At 41.0% G+C, this 22017-nt stretch overlaps 1 protein-coding gene across 2 annotated transcripts; it reads right to left on the reverse strand.

Moving 5' to 3' along the window:
- Positions 1–671: 671 nt before the first annotated feature.
- Positions 672–7889, reverse strand: LOC107767247 (ABC transporter I family member 11, chloroplastic-like). Of its 2 annotated transcripts, none has more exons than XM_016586165.2 (12): positions 7759–7889; positions 7449–7649; positions 7313–7358; positions 6286–6365; positions 5909–5960; positions 5661–5794; positions 5202–5316; positions 4999–5085; positions 4802–4850; positions 3561–3645; positions 1825–1956; positions 672–1116 (listed from the first exon to the last, which is right to left on the reverse strand). In XM_016586165.2, exons 2-11 carry the CDS (start codon positions 7559–7561, stop codon positions 1878–1880), a joined length of 840 nt encoding a protein of 279 aa, XP_016441651.1. In that variant the 5' UTR covers positions 7562–7649; positions 7759–7889; the 3' UTR covers positions 672–1116; positions 1825–1877. The 2 variants fall into 2 exon arrangements, with proteins under 2 accessions (XP_016441651.1, XP_016441650.1); XM_016586164.2 differs by having other exon boundaries at positions 6286–6449.
- Between the last annotated feature and the right edge of the window lie 14128 nt (positions 7890–22017).

Genomic DNA, 22017 nt, shown 5'->3' on the forward strand with positions numbered 1-22017 from the left:
GCTTCCCTTAAAAATAAATGTCATCTTAGCTAAATATATTTGGCCAAAATAAATGTTGTTTTGGGAAATTAAAATAACATTAGTCTGTTTTTTCAAATCTATTTTCGATCTAATAAATTACCTACAGAATATAATGAGTAATTTGACTATGATATAAAGCATAAGTTAATCAAACAAATTGTATAATAAATGTTTTATATGATTTCCTTAATAAGCATACAAAAAATTTAAAAGATAACTATTTTAGATATGAAGTAAGTTGGGACCAATAAAATTATAATTTTTTAATGACTTTAGGTGTTTTAAGAATAACTTTAGTATCCCTTGGAGATGAACTCGATCTAACTCTACCATACACATCTTTACGGCACTAATATTTAGATAATAGTATTATTGGGCTCATGCACAGCATGGGCTATCGCTTACTTGTACTCGACACAATTTCCATTGATCTACTTCCTTCATTGGATGCAATATTTCGAACATTGGTATATGCTTAGTTTAATCACCATTCAAATGCTATTTTTTACAAAACAGGAAACCAGAAAGGAATATTATCATAGCAAAAATAGCGCCTTCGTTATACCAAATTGTACAAGACCTAATATGCTTTCTGCCGCTGATTGTAAAAATTCCCGAACGGGAAAAGCAAGGAAAAACAGAGAAAAACAAGAAGATAAAATTTGATTTTCCATTCAACATAGCCGGAAATGGACGAGTACAAGGAATATAAATATAGGCAGAATCAACTTCATAACAAACTAGACACGTGGCTGATATTTACGCTTCTACCTTCTCAACAACAAATAACTAAGGACTCAATTTGACAATAAGTAAACTGATGACCTAAGAATTGTAATTAATTAGACCTCAAATACTAAACTCTAAAGACAAGTATTTATCTTCAAAACCAAAATATGTCTCCACCTTTACACTGATCTTATAAACAATTTTTCACTAGGATTCTCTTTACGTCCCGATACTTTAGGGACATACTACAGGATTATCACTTCATCCAAGCAGGATTCTTCGAGAACCTGGTACTACCTAGCTCAATTAGCGCTTGGCCAAAAAAGAAATGAAATCAGAGCAAGACTGCTGCCTTGACATCAATACCTGCCGACAATATTGTTTACTTAGTTAAACTGAGAAGCGATAACTAGTATGTGACCTCGTTGACAACATAGACTTCAGAAGAAGCAAAGAAACACCAGCAAGTTTAAAGCACTTCTTTTAAAAACAAAATATGATAAATCCCACCCAGAAAGCCCTCCGCTCAGGATATTAGGTCCTTTTCCACTTTATCCCATGAGTGACTCAAACTCCAACCTCTTGGATGAAAGTAAGTGCTCTAACCATTAGAGCAACCTCACTCAATAACATAGAAACACATAAAGTTCATCTGATTTGCATGCTCCAAAGTCTTCTTCTGTTCATCTAAAACACACACACATATTATTTAAGATCTGTGTGGTTTGAATTAAAAACAGGATCTTTGTTGCATAGTGAGCCATGACAAATATATTTGGTCTACTTGGGCGGAGTGGGTTATGACACGCTTCTCAGCCCTTTCTAAACCAAACCATCTTGACCCAAGCAAACTTTGGGTGGCGTGAACTTTAACCCAACCTGCTTATTTGACACCTCTAATTAAAGTAAAAGATCAGAGTTTCACTCTTGTTACAATGGTAACTCAACCATGTCGTTTTTATCATTTTGAGCTTTATTTACTACTCCTCAATTCTTATTATTTTCCCAGTCTAACTAGGATCAGCCATAACTGAAAGAGCGTGAAAAAAAAGAGGCCTAATAGTTGTGGCATACCTCATCCATCGCATCAGAAACTAATGGCTGGGAACATAATAAACCCCCGAGTATTAAATTGGTAGTGGCTCTCTTTTAAGTACTCCTCCCATTTCCATCCTCCAAGATTGATCTACCAAAGATGCTAACTCTCTGTAGATCACCATCAATGCAGCTATTAGAGAAGAACCAAATTTTCAAGTATAATAGGAACATCAGATACAAATATATCATTTTAACTGCCAGCTAATGTGTGGTAAAAATACTCAAGAACCACGATGAATTGCAAGAAAAAAAGGAGTGTCAGAAACAAAATGATGATATATTGTCTTCCAATTAAATACGCTTGTGTGAATATGTTCAAGCTGAGAGTTGAATGCAATTCTACCTCACCTATGAAAAATAGTGGCCACTGCTAGTTTTTGTATCCTTCAAGGAGAGCAGTAAAAAATATAGCAGGCCAACTAGTTATGGATTGAGGCCCAATAGATTGATTGATCTTTAACTCGGAAATTGTTGATTGTGCTAAATGTAAAAGCATGTCCTTATATTGTCTTACCCTTCTATTTCAAATTGATTGTATCGGTTTTCCTTTTTATCTTTGATAAGATTTCATCTCTTATTGCAAACAATTAAAAATTTGATACACTGCTTTCAACATCTGAAGAATTGATCTGTTTGGCTGCTTGACATACAAACAAATTCTTATATGAACTCTAAAATATGTTATCAATAAAATATAAAGTCAGTGATTATATATAAAAATGCTAGAAGGAAACAAGATATGCAATTTGAAATGAAGAGAGTAAAAATTATGTGAAAATTTCAAACAAAGACAGATGGAAACTACTTCAAACAAAGACAGATGGAAAATTGTCCCTGCAACTATTTGGTGGACAGTTTGGAAGGAGAGGAATTCAAGATGCTTTGAGGATACAATTAGCCCTACTCAGAAAATTAAAATGAATTGTATTCTTCTCTTTTGTTTTTGGTGTAAAGCAGAATTTATTGATTATTTAGAGTCAATTCTACAACTCCTAGACTCCTTGTAAAAAGAGCAAGGATTATAATTTTGAGCCTTGTAGGTTCTTGTAAACTTTATTATTAGCTCCCAGCACAAGCTTTGAGCTGAAGATTTATTAATATACAGATGCACCGATGAGGAGGTGTGAGAGGCTGGCATTGGAGGGCCAACGGAGAGATAAAGGTAGGCCGAAGAAGTATTGGGGAGAGGTGATTAGGCAAGACATGGCGTTGCTCCAGCTTACTGAGGATATTATCATGGATAGGAAGGCATGGAGGTTGAGAATAAAGGTAAAGGGTTAGGTAGTCGGGTGTTCCCTGGTTTGTAACAGTAGTTTTGATACACCACTTAGTGTCTTTCGTGTATTTTCGTATCCCTAGACTTCTATTATTACTTGTCGCTGCCTTGTTTCGGTTTCTTGATTGTATTACCTAGTGTTAGTTTTGTATTTTCACTTCGATTGTCTAATTGATTTGCTTATTATTGCCCCTTCCCCTTATCCTTCCTGAGCCGAGGGTCTACCGGAAACAGCCTTTCTGCCTCCTTAAAGGCAGGGTAGTTAAGATCTGCGTACACTCTACTCTCCACAGACCCCATTTGTGGGACTATACTGGGTATGTTGTTGTTGTTAATGGTAACATCGAGTGAACCTAGACCTCTAGCATGGTGATTCATTTCCAATAAAATAACATATGTAAACAAAAATATCAAATGGACCAAATCAAGAACTTACTTGAGGTCATGGCTGACAACAAGTAAAGTTAGCTCCTTCTTTAGATGCTTTAACAATTTCGCCACATCTGCACGAGCCTTCCAATCTGATTTCCCTCATAAAATATAAACTTTTTCAGACACCGGGGTTAGCCACTCAAATATAATTCAAAGTTGGGACCAAAAATACGAAAATAAGGTATCCATTTAATAACTTCCAAGGTCTACAGTAATTAAAACAGAACTTATTTATAGTTAAAAGCAAGTAATTCATTAAGCAAAAACAGGACGACGCTAGCAAATCACATCAAACGAAAGAGATCCGTACAATTAAGTTTTCCAATCTCTATGGAAATAACGTCACTCCATAAAACAATCCTCCCACTCTGCACCACAAGCAAGCTTCATACCATTTTATCCAACATGCAACCCGAACTGAGGTACGATCGAATCTCGCAAGCTCTTGAACTCCGCTTGCACCACCCATACCAAATAATTACAAATACAATAGATTTCCAGATTACCTCTTGTAAACATATTAGCAGCAAATATGAGAGCTGGTATGCGGATAGTAGCAAGAGTGTTTAAAATAAGCAATCTTTCTTTAAATCGATGTTACCATTTGGAGAATAAGAACACATAACCCAACAAGGAATTCTAAGCTTCTACTTAAGAAAAAAAAATGCTTTTCAGTGAAGCCGAAGAAGAGCTCCTCTAAAACAAATGTAGAGATACCACCTGGTTGCCATTAGTTTTTGGAGAATTAGAGAATGCAACCTAAAATAGAACCTTAATGTTCTATGGCAGAAAGATTCAAAATAATTTCTAAGTTCTTCATAAAGTAAAAGCAAGTAACATATCCATGATTCTTTTTGTTTTTTAGATTACTAAAGCTAATTACTCATCCTATTTTTACTTGTTTATCATTATTAAATTTCAAGTATATAGGACTTGTGACTAGTAAGAGTTTATAATCTTGATGCTTTAGACAATTTTTAACAACCATAGTGGGGAGAAAGATTGTTCTTCAAAATTATCCAATGTAAAATCCTTGTGCAGGCATCTCAATTCCTACTGTATCCTTTAAAATTTGACCTAGAAATCTCACCTAGTCCTGTTCTGTTAAACTAGCACTTTTGTTACCCAAGAAAATCACAAATGAATAATATCCAGTTAGAGAAAGACATAAAATTGGGGTGGGAGGGGGGGGGTGGGTTAGTCCAAAAAATAAAATGAAATAGATCACAGAAAGCTTCTTCGTACCAAGACCAGCAAGAGGCTCATCCAATATTAATAAATCTGGTGTTTGAACCTGTGTAAAGACAAAAATACATTAACAGACAGATGATCATCCCAGATATCAACAATATTTTGTTACAAATAGGTATATGCATGTTCATAAAAATGCACTTAAAACAGCAGGCAAGCATTCTTGTTTTTCATAGTTGAGAAATCCTTACTAACTGAATAGCAAGGGCAAGCCGACGTTTGTAGCCACCACTTAATGAATGGGGATCCTTATCCAAAGATATTCCTGTTAAACCAACCTAGAAGTTGTCAACCACATAAACACCTGTCATAATTTGCTGAAATGCAGGCAAACTTTTCTCCTTTGGAAGACAGAATTAAACAAAAATTTAAATCGCACTAAAGGAATATGTACCGAGGTAATGGCCTTTTGAAGTCTCAAAGCAAGAATCTCTCTTAATTGAAGGCCACCCTTTTGTCTTGGCCACCCAAATGTAACTTCATCAAGAACAGTATCAGCAACAAAGTATCTGTAAGACGGTGAAACAGACACAATCAAGTTGAATAAACTGCTATTGGAACCAAAAAGAACTGTTTAAACTTTATGTACATACCTAACCATGCAATACTCACTTTAGCAATATGCATGTAAATAGACAAATCTACATACTTATGTACATAATACCAGAATTGAAGAGTAACGTAGTAGTGCTTAGATAATTGCATTGCTAACTGGAGGGGTTTTGTTGTCTTCTCAATAAAAATAGCAAACGAAAATGCATTATTTTAATATGAACGTAGTCATGAAAATCGCATTGTATCACAAAGAACATCCTGACAGTGCATGAAACACCACCAACCAAAAAATGAGTACCTCTCAGGAAACTGGAAAACAATGCCAACTCTTTCTGGTTGTAAGAGTTCAGGAGACTTAATCTTTTCACCATCATCACTATATCGCTGCACATATATGGAACCTGATGTTGGTTTGCTTAACCCTGCAAGCAGCTGCATGGAGAAGGTCAAAGATAAAAAGCAGCCTGAACAAAGTACCTTTCGGTGGTTGGACAAGAAGAAAGCTAAAATGAATTTGAATAGAAAAGACAAAATCAAAAGGAAGACCTGCAATAAAGTAGTTTTCCCACTGCCACTCCGTCCAAATATCAAGCCAAAACTACAAAAGATCTATGTCAAATCCTCTCATCCACACAGAGCCTCTTTAAAATGCATATCAGTATTTCATACCCTAGTTGATCTCCAGTGACACTGTTCCTTAGACCACTTCATATGTTTTTTACATATCTTACTGAACAGCTAAAACATTTGAAAATCTTATGAAATGCTGGATTTCTGATATCATGTGTGCTTCCATCCAATCAAGAAATAGACGAAATAATATCTTGTTAGCTCTAAACCAGGATCAGCTTACAAGATGACAAAGCACATTTGCAACAGTAACGGAATGTAGTGCATTTGAAGTATAGCAACACAGACTGTACCTTTTCTCAGGGATGGAAAGATTGACTTGACTCAATAGGTTGATCTTGGTCCCTGGAGGCCGATAAGACACATCCCTTATCTCCACAAACCCATAAAAAAAGAGAAGGGTCGAACATCTATTATTAGCACCTCCATAATACATCCGCAATATGTTAACTAATCTCTGGACAACCAAAATAGATCAATTAAAAAAAGAAAAATGAATTCAAGTTCGGCATGCTTTATCCCTTGTTAATTAAGATGGCACTAGAGTTATTTGGAATACCGTGTTTCTAATACTTATAAACCCCTAGGAGTCTACAAACAACTACTACTATTACGCCTCAATCCCAAACAAGTTCGGATTGGTTATATCAATCGTCACTGACCATGTTTCTCCGTTTAAAATTATCTCAGGCCGATATTATACAAAATTAAAATAAAAAGTGAAAATTACACCACTAGGAGTATAAGATGCTTAAGAAGAAATATCAATAAAAAAATCATTGGGAATTCAATAAAAAGTTGTTGAATGACTTGTTGGTTTAAATGGTGTATACGCTAGAGAATAAGGTCCACCCACCTAAGTAACATACTCCCTCCGGTTCACAATAAGTGTCCAATTTGCTTTTTCATTTTGGTTCAAAATAAGTGTTCAGTTATGTAATAAAGAAAGAATTCAATTTGTTTTTACAAAATAACCCCTATATACATATCCCTAAAAAGTTTTCTTACTCCTCACATTAAATGTTTAATTAGGGGTAGTTTAGTCATAGTAGGTATTTTTGTATACAATTTAGTATTTTCTTAATGGGCGTACTAAAAGCAAATTAGACTCTTATTGTGAACAGGAGGGAGTAACATTTTTCGCCGCCAACACATAAAAGAAAAGGAAGCCTGCTATACATCTAAATCCCAAATATGGGGAAGCAAAACAATATTAAAGAACTCTGCAGGAATTAATTATCCTAAGACTATGAAAAGATATAGGAGCAAATAATACAAAATTTATCATTCAGGAAAAGAAACAAAAGAAGAGAGCTTTACTTCGAAACAGGAGTAATCGCAGGAAACGGAGAGTGCTTGCCCTTTTCTGAAATAGAAATGAGAAAGTTAAACTTCCAAATGTAAAATTATATGGCAAGAATCGGAGAAAAACGAAGGAAGAAGGAACAAGACTTGCCTTAAGCGCCTGTGAGGATAAAAATTCGTGGATGATGGTCTTCCCGAAATGGAGTAGGAGCTGGAAATCAGTAGACACGACGACGACGACGAGGGGAGTGGAATGCTTTCCATCTTTTTCTGATTTCTGGAGCTATAGCCCCCTTGTACAAAAGTATATTTTTGTACGAAGGACTTCACTTGGCCAAATACCTCAAAATCACTTTTGGCCAAAAAAGAAATTTAGCCAAATAGGCTAATAGCTACTATTTAAAATATAATCGAAATATTATATATTTAAAACTTAGCCTATTTAGAGTTAAATTTCAGACCTCGAGGATAATGTTTTCAATCTCGGCTCGGAAGCTTCAATACCAAAGCCTAACTTCCGCCTTCAGGTATGAAATAGAAGAAAAAATGTCGCTATGACCGAACAAGAGATCCACGTCATGATTCAGGTATATCCTAACTCTCCTAAATGGTTATTTTCTGCAATTTATGCAACTCCTCTTTTTATGCTAACCGTTTATTATTATGGCAAAATCTCATGAATTTATTTAGTCACTACAAGGGATCTTGACTCATAGGGGGGACTTCAACGAAATTCTTTACTCCACTACAAATTTGGTGGTCGTGTCATTAATAAGTACTCGCTCAAATAAATTCGTTGATTGTATTAATTACTGTAATTTAGTCGACCTTAGCTTTAAAGGCAGCAAATATACTTGGACTAATAAAAGAAAATTTGGTTCCAATATATTAGAACGACTTGATCGACTTTTTGCAAACTATGATTGGTTTAACTTCTTCCCCGAAGCCTTGGTGCGTCACTTGCCTAGAACACACTCAGATCACTCCCTACTCTTACTCACCCTTCAACCTTCGCGGGTTACCACATCACTCATTTTTCATCTGGAGATCATGTGGACCTCTCATCCGGATTTTATTACCATCATCCGCAATAGCTGGCACCCCTTCTATATTAGTCGATGCCATCACACTCTTTAAACATAATATTACTAATTGGAATAAAGATTCCTTTGGTAATATCTTTCATCGAAAACGCCATTTACTCGCCAGATTAGGAGGCATCCTATCCTCCCAAATTTTCCCACTAGCTTCTTCTTACAAAATCTAGAAAGTACCTTATTGCAAGAATATAATGACGTCCTTTGGCTGGAAGAAGAATTCTGGAAACTAAAATCCCGTGTTCAATGGTTACAAGACGGTAACGCTAATACAAAAAAAATTCACCTCTCCACCCTACACAGGCATCGCAGGAATCGTATCTATGCTTTAAAGGACCATGCGGGTAACTGGTGCTATGATGACCTTCAAATTCATGACACCATTCTTAATTATTTCAACACACTCTACACCACTGACTCCACACATTCATTCATACGTCTCACTCCCCCATGCTCTTCCCCCATCACTCCAGCTGAGAGTGCAGCCTTTTTACACCCCTTTAACCAATAGTGAAATCCTTTTAGCAGTCAACTCATTTAAACCCTTCAAAGCGCTAGGACCCGATAGTTTACACCTTTTTTTCTACCAACACTAATGGTCAGAAGTGGGACCAAAAGTCATCGACTTCTGTCACCACATATTTTCCATATTTCAAATTCCTGAATCCATTAATCAAACTTATGTCTGCCTCATTCCAAAAGTTTGACACGCCTCCATGATTACCCAATATCATCCTATTGGACTATGTTCCACCATCTATATAACCATCACAAAAATATTAGTTCATCGCATTAAACCTCTTATGGCAATACTTATCAGCTCTACCCAATCTAGCTTTCAAAAAAATAGAATAGCGGCAGATAATGCTATCATTGTACACGAAATTTTATACCATTTCAAGAAAAAATCGGGTAAAATCAGCTTTATGCTTCTTAAACTTGATCTAGAAAAAGCTTTCGACCGCATTGAATGGTCCTTCGTTCGCCAAGCTCTCCAATACTTCAACTTTCCCTCTCCCATTATTAACTTAATGATGTCATGCGTCACCACTTCTTCACTCTCTATCCTCATCAACGGTACTCGTACCCCCTTCTTCTCACCCTCACGCGGTATCTGTTAGGGTGATCCTCTCTCACCTTACCTTTTCATTTTATGTATGGAATTACTTACTCATAAAATCGATATGGTTGTTGATTATCAACTGTGGAAACCCATTCGCCTTTCTACACATGGCCCCGCCTTTTCTCACTTATTCTTTGCGGATGATATTATTCGCACTTCTACGACATCAACACGCAATTGTCATGCCATCATTGACATACTCAACGAATTCAATCGTGTCTCTGGTCAAAAAATCAACTTCACCAAATTAAAATTTCTTTTCCAAAAATGTTTCCTCCCAGGACAAGAATTTTATTCTCTCATCCTTCAACATGCTTGAATGCACATCCTTTGGTAAATATTTGGGTTTTCCAATTTTTACCGAACGGCCCAAAAAATGTCACTTCCAATTTATCCTTGATAACATTAAACACCGGCTCGCGGGCTGGAAACAAACTTCCTTACTATGGCAGCGCGCACGACTCTATTTAACTCCACTCTGAATAGCTTTCCCAATCTCGTCATGCAATACATAAAAATTCCTCTAAATATACTCTCCCAATTAGAGTGTTGTCAATGTAATTTTCTCTGGGGCACCACTCCCAATAAAAAGAAAACCCACCTCGTCAACTGGAATACTGTCACCAGGCCAAAAGCTCAAGGTGGCCTCGGGATATATTGCCTCACACAGAAAAACCAATCCTTATTAGCTAGCTAGGCCTGGCGAATGCTCCGCAATCCCTCTTCCTTATGGGTTGCTACCCTTCTTCATAAATATTTTACCATATAACCAATCCACAAGCTCCTGGCTCTTTTATTTGGAACAACATCCTCATAGGCTGGCACCTCTGCCAAAAAGGCATCCGGTGGCTCATAGGCGACGACACATTCATTAACTTTTGGTCGGATCCTTGGATCGGATCTAACCAACCCCTGCGTCAATGTATCACTAGGCCTCTACCCCGCCACACTCTTCTTCATACTGTATCCATTTACCTTATCCATCGCCAATGAGACCTCACCTGCATCGCTTTCGAACTACCATCCGAGCTCTTACAACAAATCCTTAATACATATATTCCTTCCCACACCACTACACCCAATTCTTTTGCCTGGGCTCTAAATTCCAGGGGCACCTTCACCACCAAATCACTCTATCACCACTTACTCCCCACCTACTCCAGACCCTCTTTTACTTGGATCTGGAAACTCCGGCTACCGCCAAAACTTAAACACTTCGTCTGGCTGATCAGCCACAACCGCCTCCCTACTGCTAGCCATTACCACCATATAGGCTTCCTCCAAGATGCCATATGCATCCTGTCACGACCCTGGTTCACTCTCCATGAACCATCGTGACGGCACCTAGTCCTCTACAACTAGATAAGCCTAAATTTGCGGAAGATAACCAAAATGCGGAATATAAACAATTAAAGCAGAAAGAAGAGTGATAAAAAAAGACAGTGTTAAAACGTGTCGCTCGGCATACACAACACAACATTTCTCAGAACCAAGTACACTATCCCAAAACCCGGAAACTCACGGAACCACAAGCCTTTGGAATATCTAACAGTCTAACTCTAGAATATCTAACAAGAAAGAAAATACAGAAGGACAATGTTTAACAGCTAGAATAGAAAGGGACTTCTCGATCTGCAGATGCGGCATATGTACCTCGAAGTCTCTAGAGCAGTTGTCTGCCTCAAGGATGATAGGCTTGAGTAGCGGTACCTGGATCTACACATGAAAAATATGCGCAGAAGGGGCATGAGTACACCACAACGGTACTCAGTAAGTGCGAAGCCTAACCTCGGTTGGGTAGTGACGAGGAAGGTCAGAGCCCTACTGAGGTTAAATAAAATATACAGATCAACAGTATAGAACAGAGCAGTATAAATAAGTACGGCAGTAAAATAACATAGGATGTATATGACATCAACAACTATACAGAAGCAAGGTAAGCACGGAAAGGAAATACAGCTCAGCACTAATAATAACAATCGGAGATCTCCCAGGATACCGTCCTGTAGTCCCATATGTACATATCCAATAGATCTCCCGGGATCCCGTCCCATAGTACAACTCATAGTGCGCGGGGATCTACCGGAATCTCGTTTCGTAGTCCCAAATGTAAATACCCAGTACTGGGGGAATCTACCCGGTGCATTCTCATAGTTCCATATAACTGTGCAGGGGGATCTACCGGAATCCCACATCCGTAGTCCTAAAATAAACAGATAAGGGAGAGCTACCGGAATCGTACATCCATAGTCCTAAAATAAATAGACAAGGGGGAGATACCGGAATCTCACACTTGTAGTCCCAAAATAAATACACAGCAGCAACAGAAAAATATACAGAAATGGCAAGGTTTCATATTAAGGCAATAAGTGATCCTAGCCTAGCATGCTGCACAGAATTCAGGTAAGACAAGTTGAGCAAATAAAACAATTAAGTCACTTAGACATGCTTTCCTAAGCTAACAACAGACTTAATAGTGCAAGTAATAGAAACAGAAAAGGAAACATACTAGTAATTACTTAAAGAAAATCGGATTTCCAACAATTAGCACAAGTACGCACTCGTCACCTCACGTACAAGGCATTTCAATTACCAAATATATCAATCCTAAGGGGAAGGTCCCCCACACAAGGTTAGACAAGCCACTTACCTCGAACCTTCTCAATAATCAATCCGAAACCACGCTCTTGCCACGAGTACTCGACTCCAAATGGCCCAAATCTATTCAATTCAATTGCATAATGTAAATAACACTTCAAGTAACTGATTCTACAATTAAATTCTAAACTAATAGGCAAAATTATGTAAAATGACCAAAACGCCCCTCGAGCCCATGTCTCAGAATCGGGTAAAATTTATATTTCCGGAAACCTCGCACTCTCACGAGTTCAGTCATATCAAAAGTACCAAAATCACACCTCAATTTGTCCCTCAAATCATCACTCAAAGTCCTTTAATTAGACAAGCCCTAACCCCCCCCCCACCCCCAATTACCACTGATTTTCCTTATTTTTTCATGTTTAAATTGATAAAAATCAATCCAATAACGAGTTTAGGGACCAAAGACCTTACCCCAATGAATTCCTCTGAAAATCCTCTTGAAAAGTGCTCCCCAAGCTTCTTCCCGTCTTGAAAAGATGAAAAATGGCTAAATTTCGCGAAGGCAAGAATTTATATGTCCTGCCCAGCGATTCCGCATTTGCAGCGCTAGGACCGCTTATGCGGTCCCGCTTCTGTGAGAAGTTTTTCGCATCCGCGACTTCCACTTAAACGCCAATTTTCGCATGTGCGGTTACCCTTCCGCAGGTACGGTATCGCTTCTGCAGTGAATTACCCGCATCTACGGAACCCGCTGGTCCTCCCCAAATCCGCATCTGCGCTTGCTCCGCCGCTTCTGAGGCTCCACACCTACGGGACCCAAGCCACAGGCGCGGTTATGACAGAAGACCAGTTGATGCTGCAACTTCCAACTCCAAAAATCCTTCCGTCAACCATCCGAATTCATCCCAAGGCCTCTGGGACCTCAACCAAACATGCCAACCAATCCTAAAACATCATTCAAACTTGTTCCAACCTTTAAAACGCTCAAAACAACATCAAAACACCTATTTTTCATCGGATTCAAGCCTAAGAATTCCAAAAACTCTAAAAGTACGCTTTCGATCAAAACGTCTATCAAACCTTGTCCAAATGACTTGAAATTTTGCACACACGTTACATTCAACACTACGGAGCTACTCCAACTTCCGGAATTCCATTCCAACCCTCGAATCAAAATCTCACTATCGGACCGGAAACTTCAAAAATTTAACTTTCGGCATTTCAAGGCTAAATTAGCTACGGACCTCCAAAACACAATCTGAACACGCCCCTAAACCCGAAATCACCTAATAGAGCTAATGGAACCATCAGATTTCCATTTGGAGGCCGTCTTTATACTGTTCCAACTATGGTCAACTTTCCAACACTTAAGCTCTCAATTAGGGACTAAGTGTCCCAAAACTCCCCGAAACTCAAAATCGAACGTCTCGGCAAATCAAAATAACAGAAATAAACTCTGGAAAATAAGTTAATAGGGGATCGGGGCATTAATTCTTAAGACGACCGACCGGGTCGTCACATCCTCCTATACTTAAACATTCGTTCATCCTCGAACGAGCATAAAGACATACCTGAAGTAGCGAAAAGATGAGGGTAACGGCTGCGCATATCCTGCTCGGTCTCCCAGGTTGCCTCCTCGACTGGCTGGCCCCGCCATTGAACCTTCACGAATGCAATGTTCTTTGACCTCAACTTCTTAACCTGCATGTCCAATATTGCCACTGGCTCGTCAACATAGGATAGATCCTTGTCCAACTGGACTGAACTAAAATCCAACACGTGCGACGGATCACTGTGATACCTCCGGTGCATCGAAACATGGAATATCAGATAAACTCCGGCCAAGCTGGGAGGTAAGGCAAGCTCATAAGCAACCTCCCCAACACGCCTCAATATCTCAAAAGGGCCAATAAATCTCGGACTCAACTTTCCTTTCTTCCCGAATCTCATAACGTCCTTCATAGGCGAAACCCAAAGCAGAACCCGCTCTCCAACCATATAGGAAACATCACGAACCTTCCGATCCGCGTAACTCTTCTATTTGGACTGGGCTATACGGAGTCTATCCTGAATTACCTTAACCTTCTCCAAAGCATCCTGAACCAGGTCTGTGCCCAACAATCTAGCCTCACCCGGCTCAAACCAACCCACCGGGGATATACACCGTCTCCCATATAAAGCCTTATACGGTTCCATCTAAATGTTGGACTGATAGCTATTGTTGTAAGCAAACTCCGCCAATGGCAAGAACAATTCCCAATACCCTCCAACCTCAATCACACACGCACGGAGAATATCCTCAAAAATCTGAATAGTGCGCTCGAATTGTTCGTCCGTCTGAGGGTGAAATGTTGTACTCAACTCCACCCGAGTACCCAACTCATGCTGAACGACTCTCCATAACTGTGATATGAACTGAGTACCTCTATCTGAAATGATGGAAACCGGAATACCATGTAGACGAACAATCTCCTAGATATAGATCTCCGCCAACTGCTCCGAGGAATAAGTAGAACACACAGGAATAAAGTGAGCAGACTTGGTCAACCGATCCACAATCACCTAAATAGCATCGAACTTTCTCAAATTCCGTGGGAGCCCAACTACAAAGTCCATGGTGATCCGCTCCCACTTCCACTCCGGAATCCCTATCTGCTGATGTAACCCACCCGGTCTCTGGTGCTCATACTTCACCTGCTGACAGTTGAGGCACCGAGCTACAAATCCAACTATATCCTTCTTCATCCGCCTCCACCAGTAGTGCTGCCTCAAATCCTGATACATCTTCGCGGCACCCGGATGAATAGAATACCGCGAGCTATGGGCCTCCTCCAAAATCAACTCCCGAAGCCCATCAACATTGGGTACAAAAATCCGACCCTGCATCCTCAATACCCCATCATCACCAATAGTCACATCTCTGGCATCACCGTGCTGAACCTTGTCCTTGAGGACAAGCAAATGAGGGTCATCATACTATCGCTCCCTGATACAATCAAATAAGGAAGACCGAGAAACCACGCAAGCTAGAATCCAACTAGGCTTCGAAAGATCCAATCTCACAAACTAGCTGGCTAATGCCTGAATATCCATTGCCATAGGCCTCTCTGATGTTGGTAAATAAGCCAAACTCCCTAAACTCTCTACCTAGCGACTTAAAGCATCGGCCACCACATTGGCCTTGCCCGGATGATACAAAATAGTGATGTCATAGTCCTTTAGCAACTCTAACCACCTCCTCTGGTGCAAATTTAGATCCTTTTGCTTGACAAGTGCTGTAAGCATCGATGGTCAGTATAAATCTCACAGGGAACCCTGTATAAATAATGGCGCCAAATCTTCAGGGCGTGAACAATAGCATCTAACTCAAGGTCGTGAACATGCTAGTTCTTCTCATGTACCTTCAATTGTCTAGATACGTAGGCAATCACCCTACCGTCCTGCATCAACACCGCTCCGAGGCCAACCCTCTAGGCACCACAATAGACCATATAAGATCCCGAGCCTGTAGGCAATATCAAAACTGGGGATGTAGTCAAAGCTGTCTTGAGCTTCTGAAAGCTCGCCTTACACTCCTCCGTCCACTGGAACGGAGCACCCTTCTGGGTCAACCTGGTTATAAGGGATGCAATCGATGAAAACACCTCTACAAAACGATGGTAGTAACCCGCCTGGCCAAGAAAACTGCGGATCTCGGTAGCTGAGGATGGTCTGGGCCAACTCTGCACGGCCTCTATCTTCTTTGGATCCACTAGAATACCCTCACTCGATACCACGTGGCCTAAGAATGCCACTGAATCCAACAAAAACTCACATTTCGAGAACTAATCATATAACTTCTTCTCTCTCAGAGTCTGAAGCACAGTCCTCAGGTGTTGCTCATGATCCTCCCGACTCCGGGAATACACCAGAATATCATCAATAAAGACAAAAATGAATGAGTCAAGATACAGTCGGAACATACTGTGCATCAAATGCATAAAGGTTGTTGGGGCATTGGTCAGCCCAAATGATATAACAAGGAACTCGTAATGACCATACCGAGTCCCGAAAGCAGTCTTCGGGATATCTAGCTCTTGAACCTTCAACTGATGGTAACCTGAGCGCAAATCAATCTTAGAAAACACCCATGCGCCCTGAAGCTAGTCAAACAGATCATCAATGCGAGGTAAAGGATAACTGTTCTTCACTGTAACCTTGTTCAAAGAATCTCCCACAGGAGTAGAAACATAAATAAGGGAACTCAAAGAATCCCAAGATACACCCAAATGCGGAGCAAAATAAGAAGACACATAAGAATAAGTGGAGCCTGTATCGAATAGAACCGATGCATCTCTATGACAAACTAGTATAATACCTGTGATGACGAAATCGGAGGCAACAGCCTTGGTACGGGAAGGAAGGGCATAGTATCTGGCCTGGCCTCCCCCTCTAGGGCGACCTCTACCTCCCAAACCTCTACCTTTAGCTGGCTGATCAGGTGGGGTAGCAATTGGAGCTGTAACCATAGCCTGGGAACTCTGCGGGGCACGTTGTGGCTAAAAAGTGTATGGAGGTGCACCCCTCCCAAGTCTGGGGCAATCCTCACCATATGATGTGTGTCACCACACTCAAAACAAGCTCTGGGAGGACGTGGTGGCTGCGACTAGCTCAGGCCAGGTCTGCTGAAATGACCTTTGAAAGCACCCCGCGTAGGAGGCGCGCTAGATACCGGTGGTGCATAATAAGGCTCTTGAGGTCTAGGAAGAGCTGGAATACCACTAGCTACTGGAAGAGCCGAATGATCAAGGCGACTCATATAACCCCTACCATGACGACCTATAATTGGGGCACGGGCACTAGAGAAATGGCCCGACTCTTGAGACCTCTTGTCTTCCATCTTTTCTCTTTCCCTAGCATACATATGTTATATCCTCCTAGCAATGCTCACCACCTGCTGATAAGAAATATCCATCTCCAACTCACGAGCCATACTAGACCCGATGCTGGGAATAAGGCCCTCAATAAACCGGCAAACCCTCTCGCGAATAGTAAAAACCAAGGCTGGTGCATGCCAAGCCAAACTAGTGTAATAGACAACATACTCTGAGACAGTCATAGCACCCTGGCGTAAATGCTCAAACTCTGCGCGCCATGTGTCTTTGAGGCTCTAAGGAACATACTCTCTCAGGAACAGATCTAAAAACTGAGTCTAAGTCAGTGAAGAAGCCTTATCTAGACTGTCTAACTCATAGGTGCTCCACCACTCATAGGCGGCTCCTCGAAGCTGGAAAGTAGTGAAGAAAACCCCGCTCGATCTTGATATACCCATGGTACGGAGAATGCAGTAACTCTCATATAGAAATCCCAGAGCATCCTCCGATGCTAGACTGCTGAATATAGGAGGCTTGTACTTCTTGAACCTCTCAAGCCTTAGCTGCTCCTCCTCGGAAGCCGCTGCCCTATCCTCGGGCTGAACTGGCACTACAGGCGTTATAGGGATAATCTCAGGGACCTGCTCAACATGCACTCACTGCTCAAGAGTGCGGGCGGTAGGAGTATGTGCTCCTCCCCCGGCCTGAGATATAGCTGCAGCAAGGGGAAGCAACCCTACCTGAGCCAGAGTGGTGTACATGCTTATGAACTGTGCCAAAGTCTCCTGAAGGGCTGGAGTAGTAGTAGCAGTAGGTCTCGCGCAGGTGCTCTAGCTGCACCACGTGCGCGTCCTCAGCCTCTACCCTAGCCCCGACCTCTAACGGCTACAGTAGGGGGAGGGGGTGTCTGATCATCTTGGGTATCACATGTTCTCACCATCTGTGAGAGAATAGAAGACAAAAGTTTAGAATTGTGATGTCAAAATATTGCACGACAAGGAAATCAAATGAAGTGGAATTTTCCTAACAGTTACATAGCCTCTCGTAGATAAGTACGGACGTCTCCATACCAATCAGTGAGACTCTAATAAACCGACTTGTGATCCATGACTCCTATGAACCTAGAGCTCTGATACCAACTTGTCACAACCCCGGTTCACCCTCCGTGAACCATCGTGATGGCACCTAGTCCTCTACAACTAGGTAGCCTAAATTTGCAGAAAGTAGAGTGATAAAACAAGACAGTGTTAAAACGTGCCGCTCAGCATACACAACACAACATTTGTCAGAGCCAAGTACACTATCCCAAAACCTGGAAACTCACGGAACCACAAGCCTTTGGAATATCTAACAGTCTAACTCTAGAATATCTAACAAGAAAGAAAATATAGAAGGGCAATGTTTAACAACTAGAATAGAAAGGGACTTCTCGGTCTGTGGACGCGGCAGATGTACCTCGAAGTCTCTAGAGCAGTCGCCTACCTCAAGGATGGTAGGCCTGAGTAACGGTACCTGGATCTGTACATGAAAAACATACGCAGAAGGGGCATGAGTATACCACAACGGTACTCAGTAAGTGCCAAGCCTAACCTCGGTTGGGTAGTGATGGGGAAGGTCAGGGCCCTACTGAGATTAAATAAAATATACAAATCAACAATATAGAACAAAACAGTATAAATAAATACGGTAGTAAAGTAACATAGGATGTACAGGACATCAACAACTATACAGAAGCAAGGTATGCATGGAAAGGAAATACAACTCAGCACCAATAATAACAATCAGTGATCTTCCAGGATACCGTCCTATAGTCCCATATGTACATATCCAATGGATCTCCCGGGATCCCATCCCATAGTCCAACTCATAGTACATGGGGATCTACCGGAATCCCGTTCCGTAGTCCCAAATATAAATACCCAGTACTGGGGAAATCTACCGGGTGCATTTCCATAGTTCCATATAACCGTGCAGGGGGATCTACTGGAATCCCACATCCGTAGTCCCGAAATATAACTGTGCAGGGGGATCTATCGGAATCCAACATCCATAGTCCCAAAATAAATAGACAAGGGGGAGCTACCGGAATCCCACATCCGTAGTCCCAAAATAAATACACAGCAACAACAGGAAAATATACAGAAATGGCAAGGTTTCATATTAAGGCAACAAGTGATCCTAGCCTAGCATGCTGCATAGAATTCAGGTAAGGCAGGTTGAGAAAATAAAACAATTAAGTCACTTAGAAATGCATTCCTAAGCTAACAACAGGCTTAATAGTGCAAGTAATAGAAACAGGAAAGGAAACATAGTAGTAATTACTTAAAGAAAATCGGATTTTCAAATATTAACACAAGTACGCACTCGTCACCTCACGTACAAGGCATTTCAATTACCAAATATACCAATCCTAAGGGGAAGGTCCCCCACACAAGGTTAGACAAGCCACTTACCTCGAACCGGCTCAATAATCAATCTAAAACCACGCTCTTGCCACGAGTACTCGACTCCAAATGGCCCAAATCTATTCAATTCAATTGCATAATGTAAATAACACTTCAAGTAACTGATTCTACAATTAAATTCTAAACTAATACGCGAAATTATGTAAGTAATGCCCCTCGGGCCCACGTCTCGGAATTGGGTAAAATTTATATTTCCAGAAACCTCGTACTCTCACGAATTCAGTCATATCAAAAGTACCAAAATCAGACCTCAATTTGTCCCTCAAATCATCACTCAAAGGCCTCCAATTAGACAAGCCCTAACCCCCCAATTACCACTGATTTTCCTTAATTTTTCATGCTTAAATTGATAAAAATCACTCCAATAACGAGTTTAGGGACCAAAGACCTTACACCAATGAACTCCTTTGAAAATACCTCTTGAAAAGTGCTGCCCAAGCTTTTTCCCATTTTGAAAAGATGAAAAATGGCTAAATTTCGCGAAGGCAAGAATTTATATGTCCTGCCCAGCGATTTCCGCATTTGCGGACCGCCCGTTTCTGTGAGAACTTCATCGTATCTGCGACTTCCACTTAAACGCCAATTTTCGCATCTACTATTACCCTTCCACAGGTGCAGTATCGCTTCTGTGGTGAATTACCTGCATCTGCGGAACCTGCTGATCCTCCCTAAATCCGCATTTGCGCTTGCTCTGTCGCTTCTACGGCTCCGCACCTGCGGGACCCAAACCGCAAGTGCGGTTATGACAGAAGACCAGCTGATGCTGCAACTTCCAACTCCAAAAATCCTTCCTTTAACTATCCAAATTCATCCCGAGGCCTTTGGGACCTCAACCAAACATGCCAACCAATTCTAAAACATTATTCAAACTTGTTCCAACCTTCGGAACGCTCAAAATAACATCAAAACACCTATTTTTCATTGGATTCAAGCCTAAGAATTCCAAAAACTCTAAAAATACGCTTTCAATTAACAATTCTATCAAACCTCGTTCGAATGACCTGAAATTTTGCACACACGTCACATTCAACACTACGGAGCTACTCCAACTTCCAGAATTCCATTCCGACCCTCAGATCAAAATCTCAATATTGGACCGGAACCTTCAAAAATTCAACTTTCGGCATTTCAAGCCTAAATTAGCTACGGACCTCCAGAACACAATCTGAACACGCTCCTAAGCCTGAAATCACCTACTGGAACCATCAGATTTCCATTTTGAGGCCGTCTTCACACTGTTCTAACTACGGTCAACTTTCCAACACTTAAGCTCTCATTTAGGGATTAAGTGTCCCAAAACTCCCCGAAACTCAAAACTGAACGTCCCGACAAATCAAAATAGCAGAAATAAACTCGGGGAAAAGAGTTAATAGGGGATCAAGGCATTAATTCTTAAGACGACCGGCCGGGTCGTCACATCCTCCTACACATAAACATTCGTTCGTCCTCGAATGAGCATAAAGACATACTTGAAGTAGCAAAAAAGATGAGGGTAACGGCTACGCATATCTTGCTCGATCTCCCAGGTCGCCTTCTCGATCGGCTGGCCCTGCCATTGAACCTTCACGAAAGTAATGTTCTTTGACCTCAGCTTCCTAACTTGCCTATCCAATATTGCCACTGGCTCATCAACATAGGATAGATCCTTGTCCAACTGGACTGAACTGAAATCCAACACGTGTGATGGATCACCGTGATACCTCCGGAGCATCGAAACATGGAATACCGGATGAACTCCGGCCAAACTGGGAGGTATGGTAAACTCATAAGCAACCTCCCCAACATGCCTCAATATCTCAAAAGGGCCAATAAATCTCGGACTCAACTTTCCTTTCTTCCTGAATCTCATAACACCCTTCATAGGCAAAACCCGAAGCAGAACTCGCTCTCCAACCGTATAAGAAACATCACGAACCTTCCGATCCGCGTAACTCTTCTATCTGGATTGGGTTGTACGGAGTCTATCCTGAATTACCTTAACCTTCTCCAAAGTATCCTGAACTAGGTCTGTGCCCAACAATCTAGCCTCATCCGGCTTAAACCAACCCATCGGGGATCTACACCATCTCCCATATAAAGCCTCATATGGTGCCATCTGAATGTTGGACTGATAGCTGCTGTTGTAAGCAAACTCCGCCAATGGCAAGAACAGATCCGAAGACCCTCCAACCTCAATCACACACATACGGAGCAAATCCTCAAAAAATCTGAATAGTGCGCTCGGACTGTTCGTCTGTTTGAGGGTGAAATGTTGTACTCAACTCCACCCGAGTACCCAACTCATGCTGAACAACTCTCCATAACCGTGATGTGAACTGAGTACCTCTATCTGAAATGATGGAAACTGGAATACCATACAGACGAACAATCTCCTGGATATAGATCTCCGCCAACTGCTCCGAGGAATAAGTAGAACACACAGGAATAAAGTGAGCAAACTTGGTCAACCGATCCACAATCACCCAAATAGCATCGAACTTTCCCAAAGTCCGTGGGAGCCCAACTAAAAAGTTCATGGTGATCCGCTCCCACTTCCACTCCGGAATCTCTATCTGCTGAAGTAACGCACCCGGTCTCTGGT

Source organism: Nicotiana tabacum, chromosome 3 (assembly GCF_000715075.1).
Source record: "Nicotiana tabacum cultivar K326 chromosome 3, ASM71507v2, whole genome shotgun sequence".
In the NCBI taxonomy this organism is placed as follows: Eukaryota; Viridiplantae; Streptophyta; class Magnoliopsida; order Solanales; family Solanaceae; genus Nicotiana; species Nicotiana tabacum.